Below are 12500 nucleotides of genomic sequence, written 5' to 3'. Positions count from 1 at the left end.
TCACAAACATTCAAAACTAAAAAAAGACAAACACTCGCCCGACATTCAGGATGAGCACAGCAGATAACTGACTATTCCTTCTACATTTCTAAAATACACACACACACACATTATATATGCATGCACACTAACACTGTATATATATATATATATATTACAGTATATATATAATGTGTGATACTGTAACACTGTATACTGTGCTCCAGATAAAGGTTTGGGTCTGGCAGTAACTTACCCGAGGGTTTTCACACAGAGAGTACAACGTATTTTCAGGGGGTAAAATGCAACATTACCCTCAAGTCCTGAGTAATCTTGATAAATGCTGCACAATCTTTAATGGTAATGGGGTAGGCATTATAGAAGAGCCTATTATTATTAACTGCAATGTTACTTTGAGCTCCTGCCTGCACAGCCACGCGCGTGCTCTGCAAGGCTCTTTATCGGCTCAGCGCGGTGTTTTCAAGGGATCACACCGACTCTGAAAATCAATTACCTTACATTCACTACACTCTGTGAACATGTTCAAACTTCAATATAAAGCCATACAGATACAGAAAATAAGAAGTTATAAAACAGTTTAATATTACAGGCAAACGCACAACGGGTTACTGTAGAATCTCCAACACTCCCACCCCACCCCACCCCACTCCACTCCACTCCACTCCAACCCCAATCCAATCCCACTGCACCCCACCCCAATCCAACCCCAATCCACCCCACCCCAATCCAACCCCAATCCACCCCAATCCACCCCACCCCACCGAATACCCCTTTTTTTTAAATACAAAATGAAACTGGAGCAAAGGGTTTGAACAGGCAGGTCTTGAATGAAGAGACTTGGCTTCGGTGTGGTTAATTACAGGCTCCAGCGTCTCTTAATGCGGAGGCAGTAATGATTATTTGATAGTGGTTGTCCCCTCCCAGCCCAGTGTAATTAGCAATCACACCCAGGCTGTCTCTCCCGTCACAGTCTGTTCTGTGGCTTCATGGGAGAGTAATCCTTACAGCTCTGTAAAAACACGTTTTGATGATATCATTTTTTGGCCATGTAGGTCGATCAGGATAAAAGGGTTTCAGGGCTATCTGAGGTGAGTCAGGACCAATAGATGCTGATCGATCGGTTCACTTATTGATCAGTTCAGCAGCGGCGCTGAAAACGAACGCAGTCAGAAGAGAACGTCTTCACGACGACACGCAGGACGGCAACGCAGATCAGTTATTTCATTTGTTTCTTTCCCAGGATTTACTGCCAGCCTGCAGGCGCTGGATCCGCATCCCCGCTCCAGGAAAGAGGAGACAGGGAAACAAAGAGCAGGGGGTCGGGTTCCAGACACCCAGAGATAAATCACTTCAGTCAGTACAGAGAGCGCAGGAGTAAAGCGACACCTGGAGCACTAACCCTGTATCAGATCAATGGGAGTGGGGTTTCACAGCACCTGCCACAGCAACATGAAAAGGAACCAGTCTCATAAACTAGGACACACGGGCGAGCGACCAGCACACTGACACACAGGGTGCCTCTGGGTGTGCCTGGACACAGAACAGCTGCGTGAACCCCTGACCAGGAGGGGAGGATCACAGTGCAATTCACAGAAGCCCTGGAGGGGATTTGCATACCTTAGCCCTTAGAAAGTTCTTCCCATGGTTACACCGTGTCATTTTACAAGAGTTTACTACGGTCTGCCATGTTTTTAAATATGCTTTACCAAACCTCTCTGTTTTGATTAGTGTGTGCATACACAGAGACAGACGGACAGACAGGCAGACAGGCAGACAGGCGGACAGACAGACAGACAGACAGACAGACAGACAGACAGACAGACAGGCAGGCAGGCAGGCGGGCAGGCAGACAGGCAGGCAGACAGACACACAGACAGGCAGGCAGGCAGGCAGGCAGGCAGACAGACAGACAGACAAGCAGACAGGCAGGCAGGCAGGCAGGCAGACAGACACACAGACAGGCAGGCAGGCAGACAGACAGACAGGCAGACAGACAGGCAGGCAGACAGACAGGCAGATGCAATCACAGCATACAGTAACTCATCTTGAATAATTTCCATGTGCTGTAATTCTTTTTGTTCAATAGAGGAATAAACAAATAAATATTTAAACTGAAAAAGGAAGTGAACGTTAAATGCATTATGATGTGTGTGTGACAGATTTACAACCTCCAGCTCACTGAGGCACAGAGCTAGGAGCAACACATTCCTGTGTGTCTCTGTGTGCATTACAACCAACACTTGAGCCATTAAAAGCATGCATGCTGCCCTCTGAATGCCAGTCTCGCTCCCGGGCAGTGCCCGTGACCCTCTCAGACACACACACTGCAAGGTCACTTTGTGTTAATGGTGTGATTAGAATGTGCAGCAGGCACAGTGACGTGTGCAGCACCATGCATCCAGGGCTGACAAGAAGAGAGTCCCATTCCACAGCACTCTGACTGGGAGCACAACTGGGTGCACCAGAGTTTTTCCTGATGCGTAACGTTTTCCACACTCTGCAATGGGAGTCTTATCATTATTATTATAATAAAATCCACTGATCCGGAGCGTGAGATAATCCTCCTCACCTCGTTAATGTCTTTGACGTTTCTCAGCCCTAAGGAAGGTGTGATAACCACAGGAAGCCCCTCCCAGCGAGCTCACAGCACCCGCACCCTGATCCTCAGCGTGTCAGTGTGTGTGCGTGCACGGAGCCTGGAGCTCACAGCACCCGCACCCTGATCCTCAGCGTGTCAGTGTGTGTGCGTGCACGGAGCCTGGAGCTCACAGCACCCGCACCCTGATCCTCAGCGTGTCAGTGTGTGTGCGTGCACGGAGCCTGGAGCTCACAGCACCCGCACCCTGATCCTCAGCGTGTCAGTGTGTGTGCGTGCACGGAGCCTGGAGCTCACAGCACAAGCACCCTGATCCTCAGCGTGTCAGTGTGTGTGCTGAACCGAACTGCAAGTGTGATGCCAACAGCATTTAAAAAACTACTTAGCAACCACACAACTGCCAGGGATCCTCCCTAACAAAGCTTTCTACAGGAAAATCATAAAAACACAATTCAAATATAGATAGACAGACAGAGAGAGAGAGAGATACATAGAGATTATTATCGATTTGTTTTCTATTGCACACTGATGCTCATCTCAGCTCAGTGGTTTCCACAATATTCTCAGAAGTGCGCGCACACACACACACACACACACACACACACACACACAGAGTCAGTCAGTCTCACACACACAGTCAGTCTCTCACACACACACACACACACACTCAGTCAGTCTCTCTCACACACACACACACACACACACACTTTGCAGGGCCTCAGTTCCCTGCTCGTAAGTCTATAGTCAGCGCGAGTGCAGCGCGGTGGGGAATGGAAACCACGAGATACAGAGACCAGGAGGGGCTGAGAGGGAAAGAGACAAACACAGCAGCTTTGCACTTTAAAATACAAATGGCATTAATTTGGTTGTTTGTTTTTTTTCCCCCTATTGTTGTATAAACTGTGTGTTGCTTCTGTGTGTGCGTGTGTGACTGTGTCTCTCACACTGTCACATGGGCACCAGCGATGTCTGGCACTGCACAAAACTCATTTTCACCTCTCTCTCTCTCTCTCTCTCTCTCTCTCTCTCTGACAAAGGGAATGCTGTGAGGCTGTGCAATCTGGAATCTGGAGAGAGAGAGTGAGAGAGTGACAGAGAGAGAGAGACAGAGAGAGAAAGTGAGAGAGAGTGAGCCCCCTTCCTACGCTCTGTGACCTACATTCAGGTGTATGTGTGAGACAGAGATAAACCGAGTGAGGGATGATTAGACGGGCAGACGGATTAAAGGAGGGCACAGCTGAGAAGAGGAGGGATTAGCAGGGAGGAGATCAGAAGTCTGGACTGAAAGAGGGGTAAAGAGCGAGGGGAGAGCCTCGTGAATATCCTGTGGAACTGGAAGAGGAGCAGCCGCAGCTGTGACTGTGCATCACAAAACAGACATTTCCTGTGACTGACCCCAGACCCCGTCCAGCTTCAACCAGCATCCTGCTTACTGAACAAAACAATCACAGCTCTCTCATGAAGACTCGCTTTCATCTGACCACTTCTCAAATAGCCCGAGCCGTGGCTGATATCCCCATCTGTGTGCGTCTCCGTCTCTCTCTCTGTGTCTTTCTGTTATTAATGAGTCATTTATCAGATGCTTTTATCCAAAGCGACTTACAGAGACTAGGGGGGTGAACTATGAATCATCAACAACTGCTGCTGCTGGAGTTACTTCCAATAGGAGCTCGTTTATTTGACGTCTCATCCGAGGGACGTGTCTGTATCTGTGTGTCTCTCTCAGGCGTCGTCTCCTATTTGAATAACAAATCACTGAGCTGAGGCCGTCCTTACAGAACTGCTGCTGCAGCTTCAATGCAGCTCCCTGAAGGTGGCTCTGGAGATTCCACACACTTTACACTGTCATTATTAGCAGGACAAAAAGCACAGGAGCAAAGAGACAGCTTTCTGGTGACATGATCAGTCTTACACACCCAGATAAAACACATCCCCGAACTCACAAAGAAAAACAACAGCCAGAATGCAACTCAACACGACAAGGCGACTGTCCGTTCACAACCCTCGCCTCTTTTATGTCAAACATGACCCAGGGTAGGAAGTATCAATAACTCAGGAGCCTGCGTTTTGTGTGTCCGTGTCATGCTGCTGGGGTCAAACTGAACAATGCGAGGAGAAGGACAGCTGATCTCTGCTTCAAAGCATTGTGTACACTAGATACAAAACTAAACACACAGCGACACACAACCCCGGTTATCAGGGTATTTTCCACACTCCGCGACTTGCTCCGATTTTCAAAGTCAAACTCTCAAGCAAAAGGAGCACAACATGCAACCCCGGGGCCTGGCACCAGAACTCTGTGTTCTGAAAGACAAGGAGACAGACAGGCTGGCACCAGGAAAGTGTGTCGCGTTAATACAAGCAGACCGACCCCAAAACAGCACCCAGCGACCGGAGCGCGGCGCAGAGGAAACGGAGCGAGGCGAGCGGAGCGCGAGGCATGCATCCAGTGCTGGGGCACTCTGTACCGTCAGGGTCGAGTCCCTCCCCCTGTCCCCTTCCTTCAGAGAGTCCCTTTGAAGACACGGCAATGGGTTCAAAGAGAACTGGGAACCGAAATTGATCCCCACCCTGTTTGTATTTTACATTTTTACACAGTAAAATATAAAGATAGATAGATAGATAGAGAGAGAGAGAGAGAGAGAGAGAGAGAGAGAGAGAGAGAGAGAGAAATTTGTCCCAAAAAAAGTTTCCCCCCCTGACTTTTGACCAGGCGCTTTTCTTTTTTAAATACTTTATAAAGTAATAATAATAATAATAATAATAATAATAATAATAATAATAATAATAATAATGCAGAACCATTACAAGTATCACGAGTTGTTTAATCAGCATGATGAATCTCTCCACTCCCATCCTCCTCCGTTACCGGTTACTGTGGAGCGAAGTCTCCACCGCTTGCGTCACATTACAATCCAAACCGCGCTGGGATGTGACCGGATAGGAAACTAAACGCGTCCCCGGAAACACCCGACAAAAAACACACACCACTATATGAACACAGACGCTGCATTATGAAGCATTTCCGATTCACAAATACACGAACCTCCCCCCCTCTCCCTCAAATTCAAATTCAAAGCTGCTTCATTGGCATGGCAACACTGGTGGGCCTGCCAAAGCAGTTCAAAACTACTGTGAAAGTTATATAATAACAATATAAACATGACAAACATTACGAACTCTCCCTCTCCCTCTCCCGGTATGTCTTTGTTTTTTGACGTTTGTCTTTCAAGTATTTCCTGTTGATCACTTCTACAAGGTCAAGACTTATCCGGGGAACAAAAAACAAAGTGGGGGGGGCGGGGGGGCTTCCAGTAATTTATATAAAACAAACAATACTGTAAATTCAAAGCTGAATTCTCTCATTCACCGCCGGCACCACAAAAACAACACCGGAGAGAGAGAGAGCATCCAATTACACAGGAGTGCAGAACCGTGCTGTGGACACGCAGCTAACAGACATGAGTCCTGCGGTCTGCAGCACCGCGTCCTGTTAACAGCGAGGAAAGCGGTTCCGTTTGGACCTGTAAGTGATCACACCCAGAACCGTGCTGTGGACACGCAGCTAACAGACATGAATCCTGCGGTCTGCAGCACCGCGTCCTGTTAACAGCGAGGAAAGCGGTTCCGTTTGGACCTGTAAGTGATCACACCCAGAACCGTGCTGTGGACACGCAGCTAACAGACATGAATCCTGCGGTCTGCAGCACCGCGTCCTGTTAACAGCGAGGAAAGCGGTTCCGTTTGGACCTGTAAGTGATCACACCCAGCACACCCGCTTGTGCGGCACCGGGCCGGCAGGGACGCGTATTTCATGTCAGCGATGGTTACCGGTGCTGTAGTTGTTGTTATTGTTATGGACGTTTCCTCGGGTTCAATCTTACCTTTGTAGCGCTCCAGCACATCCTCGTACGCTTGGACAAATTCCTTTTCCTGGGAATGATTCGCCGGGAGCAGCCCGGGAATGTAGCCGGCCATGGTGTTCCCAAACTCGGCTGCCGGCTCCGAGTCGCGCCGCTAACTTAGAACAAATTATATATATTTAAAAAAAAAAAAAACAGCAGTTTCTTCTTCGTCCAGGTTTCTCAAATTGTATTAATCACACACGGGGGAGGAGGTGCAGGGATCAGTCCAGGTAGCAATACCATCCACAATGGTGTTCTTTCAATCTCCCAGTCTCTCTATATTTATTTATACTGGAGATAATTTAAAACATAAACCAGTAAGTCACGCTTTTAAAAAACAACATGTTCAATGTGTTCTTCTCCAGCAAAGTCAATAAACACGGATGTTCCCAGTTGCTGTTGTTGTTATTATCTGTCCCCCCTGTTTTCTCGTTGTTGTTTGTAATTCAGATATATGCGTGTGTGTGTGTGTGTCTCTATAAGGGTTGAAATGCGCACCGGTCCTATCCCATCACACTGCGCCCCTGCTTTCTGGAATGCGGGCTCTATGCTAACACACGTTTACTGTCTCTCGATGACGTAGCGATCCAGTCTATCTGAGCTCCCGGTTTCTTTGTGCGGTTTCCGTTGCCAGCTCAACGCGACCGATGGAAAACTGTGCAGCTTGTTAATCCGGCCCATGCAAATTCAATGCAATGGCTGCTGACTGCGCTCCTGCCCTGTGTGCTGTGGTGTGGTGGCGGACAGCGCCTCCCAGCCTCTCCCTCTCTCTCTCTCTCTCTCTTGCTGGGAGATCAGGTTTCGCTATTCTTTCTTCCTTCCTCCCACATCCCCTTCCATCTTGCAAGCTCGCCAAGCTAGGAGCATCGCTTCAGCACACCCAGCGGTAGCAGGTCATTATCGGGACACACACACACCGGCACAAGAACCGTGGAGCTCGGCCGCCATCTGGTGGATATTTTTATGAACTGCAATTTCTTTTCTTTTTTATTTTTACTACAGGTATTTCCGCGCTGTGGCGCCATCTGCTGGGACACTTCACACCCTGCAAGGCTCCTGGCGCCTCTATTACAGCAGCATCGTTTGCAGTTCAAACTGCCGCAGTAGAATAGATTTGACAATGTGAATGTTCTTCAGAAAGGTCTGGGATACTTCTCATGCAACTTTGTGAGAAAAACAATCGCCTAATTAAAGAGGTCATTAATAATATAATAATAACAATACTACTACTAGGGCAGCAGTGTGGAGTAGTGGTTAGGGCTCTGGACTCTTGACCAGAGGGTCGTGGGTTCAGCAGCAGGATCAGCAGACAAGGAGAGAGCAATGCTGTATTTCTACCTCGAGGGTGCAGCAGCTGTCTGTCTGATTTCAGAATCACCACAATGAAAATCCACTGCCTTTCCCTCTCCTCTTGCTACCTCCCCTCTCTATCACCTCAGAGATTCCAGCCCTGTAGCCATGGCAACACGAATACCCATTGCCTAGGTAACCATAGTGACGAGACACTATCAGCAGGAGGGCTGTCCTCCCAGCTTCAAAATAAATCTGCAGGCATGTGAACGGGGCAGCCTCTCCTGCTGGCTTTAGGTCCTTCAGCCAGGGAGAGTTCAGTGTTTATTCTGCACTGTGTGTGAGTTCAGTGTTTATTCTGCACTGTGTGTGAGAGTTCAGTGTTTATTCTGCACTGTGTGTGAGAGTTCAGTGTTTATTCTGCACTGTGTGTGAGAGTTCAGTGTTTATACTGCACTGTGTGAGAGTTCAGTGTTTATTCTGCACTGTGTGTGAGAGTTCAGTGTTTATTCTGCACTGTGTGTGAGAGTTCAGTGTTTATTCTGCACTGTGTGAGAGTTCAGTGTTTATTCTGCACTGTGTGTGAGAGTTCAGTGTTTATTCTGCACTGTGAGAGAGTTCAGTGTTTATTCTGCACTGTGAGAGTTCAGTGTTTATTCTGCACTGTGTGTGAGTTCAGTGTTTATTCTGCACTGTGTGTGAGAGTTCAGTGTTTATTCTGCACTGTGTGAGAGTTCAGTGTTTATTCTGCACTGTGTGTGAGAGTTCAGTGTTTATTCTGCACTGTGTGTGAGTTCAGTGTTTATTCTGCACTGTGTGTGAGAGTTCAGTGTTTATTCTGCACTGTGTGTGAGAGTTCAGTGTTTATTCTGCACTGTGTGAGAGTTCAGTGTTTATTCTGCACTGTGTGTGTGAGTTCAGTGTTTATTCTGCACTGTGTGTGAGAGTTCAGTGTTTATTCTGCACTGTGAGAGTTCAGTGTTTATTCTGCACTGTGTGTGAGAGTTCAGTGTTTATTCTGCACTGTGAGCGTTCAGTGTTTATTCTGCACTGTGAGAGTTCAGTGTTTATTCTGCACTGTGAGAGTTGTGTTTATTCTGCACTGTGTGTGAGAGTTCAGTGTTTATTCTGCACTCGCACCTGTGTAATCGAGGCTGTGTGGTCCAGTGGTTAAAGAAAAGGGCTTGTAACCAGGAGGTCCCCGGTTCAAATCCCACCTCAGCCACTGACTCATTGTGTGCCCCTGAGCAAGTCACTTCACCTCCTTGTGCTCCGTCTTTCGGGTGAGACGTAGTTGTAAGTGACTCTGCAGCTGATGCATAGTTCACACACCCGAGTCTCTGTAAGTCGCCTTGGATAAAGGCGTCTGCTCAATAAAAACCTCGGAATAATAATAACTATGTAACTGAAGAGAGTGTTTCTATAGCCGTGCGAATCTCAAACTCAGCGTTTCAGCGTTTCTAAACTTCAAAGCACTAAAGCACCTCTCATTAATATTTATAAAATGCTGCTGCCCGTGTTTTTCCTTTTAAATAAGATTGAGGCGTGAAGACAGCTGCTTTACTTTCGCAAAATATAACAACGAAAAAAGAAAATACTGCAACCCCCCCACGAGCCCCGGATAGAGAAAGCGCTGGATCAGCCGTGTTTCTAAATTCAGACACTGAGACAGAAAGCAGCCTGCCTTTGTGCACAGCTGCCTGCTCAAACCCTTTCTCTTGAAGTTGTAGGATTTGCTATGTGAACATGAGAAGGTTTAGCAGGTTTTGGCTTGTCTTACCTGCCACCCTCACCACCGCTCTCTCCGCGGGGTCCAACACGCTGTTCTGGCTCGTCCTCTTGCGCCTCTCGTGTCGTGCCAGGTTCCAGGGCAGTGTGTCCCCGGGGGGCCCCTGGGAGCCGGCGGGGGGGCAGGGGGAGAGGCTGCCGGAGCGCTCGCTGGGGTAGGAGCGCTCGCTCAGCGTCTCCTCGTCCGAAGAGGACATGGTGCGAGGCTGCAACGAGACGAGAGCAAGGGGCACCCGTTACAATACAGCAATACGACCCAGCAGAGAGGACTAGCCCTTTATACAGAACCAGCACGCACGCACGCACACACACACACAGATACACACATACACACATACAGAGACGCACGCACGCACACATACAGATACACACACACACACACGCACGCACACACACACACAGATACACACACACACACATACACACATACAGAGACGCACGCACGCACACATACAGATACACATACAGATACACACACACGCTCACTCATTCACTCACCCGCCTGCGCACCGGATATTGATGCATTTGAAAGTTGCTCTTTCTCTGACTCGCTGTCCTTTGTTTAAGTGGTTTCCACTGTTTTTGAAGCAGACTGCCTCACAGAATCGCGCTGTAATGCATTGACAGTACCGGCTCGGTTTCTGCTTTGCTGTCGGGTTTTGAGTCTGTGTGTCCCTCGCTGCCGCACTCAGGGATTCAGCCAGACAGCCACTATTATCTTCCTATCGATCTCCATGCACACTGTTACACAGCATTTCTCCGGAGCACTTCGATGTATTTAATGCTCCGTGTATTTATAATGCACGATAAGGGCGATGCAATGCTCCGTGTATTTATAATGCATGATAAGGGCGATGCAATGCTCCGTGTATTTATAATGCACGATAAGCACCCTGTCAGTGGGTTTGATTGAGGAATCAGCGATTCAGAGAAATGCTGCGGAACCTCCCTGGGGGTCCCGAATCGGACATGATCCATCACAACGCGAACAGCAAATCAGTCACGTGGTCTCCGCGTCGCTAGCCCTGTCCCATCGCAGCCTCGGTTCCTCCTGAAATGTGTCGTTTGTGTGTGTTTATGATCTCACACAGTGTCTTTCAGGACACAAAGACTCTTATAAACGTGTGCTTGTCTCAGTATTATTATTATTATTATTATTATTAGTAGTAGTAGTATTATTAGTAGTATTAGTTGTAGCAGTATTGTTGACACATAAAAGAACACAGGCTCTGAAATTGTATAACATTATCAATACATGTGCATTGCTAACGCGCGCACACGCACACGCACACGTCTTGTACTGCACTCATTGTTCGGGTGGGTGCGGGTGTATTCGATGTGTTTATTATTAATGTACCCCGGTATGGTATTTTAAAATACAGAATGAATAAACAGAGGCATTGCCATCAATCTACATGGCTTCTAGTTACGTATGTATTGTCTTTTTGTCAGCTAACAGCGCTTACCCTCAGAGAGCACAGCGATGGAGAATTTGATGAGACGCTTGTATTGATCTGCCTCTCCTCCCTCCTCTCCTCTCCTCTCCTCTCTCCTGCTCTCTTCTGTTCTCGAAGATGTATTCCACTGACAGGCCCTAGACGAAACTGGCTTTAGGGGTATTGTGAGCCTGCTTCAGATAGCCTCGGCAATGGCTGTCTGTCTCTCCTCCCTCCCGTCTCTCTCTCTCTCTCTCTCTCTCTCTCTCTCTCTCTCTCTCTCTCTCTCTCTCTCTCTCTCTCTCTCTTCCTTTCCAGATCGCAAAGGGGTGTGTGTGTGTGTGTGTGTGTGTGTGTGTCCAGCCGTGCATGCAGTGTGTGGCTCTGGAGCCGTGCAGACATCACATCACCCCGCTATAATCCTCACTGTGTGTGTGTGTGTGTGTGTCAGTGTGTGTGTGTGTGTGTTTGTGTGTCAGTGTGTGTGTGTCAGTGTGTGTGTGAGTGATGGAGTCGTGCACACATCACATCACCCCGCTATAATCCATCTGCACTGGCTGCTGATCTTCATCATACACGCAGACTGAGCGGTCCTGTGTGCGCGGCTCCTGCGGGGATTAGTGTTATTATTAGTATTATTGTTATTATTAGTATTAGTGGTATATTATTCTTTCCACTGAAGCGGTGATCAGATGCTCTCCTCTTCCATTTCTTTTCGGTTTGTATAACGCCCTCCTCTCGGGTTGTTCAGCGTGTGTGGAGACGTTGTTAGAGACGCGGCTGGAGGAGAGAAGGGGGGGCAGCCCAGTCATCCATCCAGCGCTGCAAATGAAAAAGGGATTGCAAATGAATTCCACCCAGCCTCCTGGGATTGAACACGCACGCACACCCCATTAAACGTGTCAGTGTGTTTATTAACAGAGCTGTAACGTTGCTCTGCGTGTTCATGCATCGAGACGCGCTGCAGACAGGGCACGAAACCTTCCACCGTGCATCGTTTAATATCACCTACAGCCGCTCCATGTGCACAAACAGGGCCGGGTTAAGAAGCTGCGCACCACGAAAGATCATTGCTGTATTCGTTGATCTAATATAACTGTAGTCGTAAATAACCCAGCATTCCTTGAGACACGCGCCCCGGTAACAAGCAGCGGCGTGAACTTCAAGCGCGATAAATCACACGCTGTGCGTAGCGTGCACCTCGAGAAGCTTGTGATGTTAATGATGTGCGCGTTCCTGTTCCTTCACGATGCGCTGCTGCCGGAGTCCTGTTGCGAATCTGAGTCGCCATGTGCTTCCGTTCAGATGAATGGTCTGCATGCTGTGGAAGGCATAGGTGTGTGTGTGTGTGTGTGTCCAAGTGCAGAATATAATGTACGTGTGTGTGTCCAACTGCAGAATATAATGTACGTGTGTGTGTGTGTGTGTGTCCAAGTGCAGAATATAATGTTCGAGTGATGTATGGGATTGTGGTGGTGTGTGTAT

The 12500-nt window shown here is 48.2% G+C and overlaps 1 protein-coding gene across 1 annotated transcript in view; it reads right to left on the bottom strand.

Annotated features, from left to right (window-relative positions):
- Positions 1 to 11236, bottom strand: part of LOC117969247 (microtubule-actin cross-linking factor 1-like) — a gene marked incomplete at its 3' end in the record, with an annotated part of 56909 nt that extends 45673 nt beyond the window's left edge. Inside the window, exons 1-2 of the mRNA XM_059019153.1 lie at positions 11046 to 11236; positions 9572 to 9785 (exon numbers count right to left, since the gene is read on the bottom strand). Of these exons, the coding sequence (XP_058875136.1) occupies positions 9572 to 9776 (205 nt within the window). The remainder of the gene's footprint in view (positions 1 to 9571; positions 9786 to 11045) is intronic.
- Positions 11237 to 12500: the final 1264 nt, after the last annotated feature.

Source organism: Acipenser ruthenus, unplaced genomic scaffold (assembly GCF_902713425.1).
Source record: "Acipenser ruthenus unplaced genomic scaffold, fAciRut3.2 maternal haplotype, whole genome shotgun sequence".
Lineage (NCBI taxonomy): Eukaryota > Metazoa > Chordata > Actinopteri > Acipenseriformes > Acipenseridae > Acipenser > Acipenser ruthenus.
This window is presented reverse-complemented; position numbering and strand designations above follow the sequence as displayed.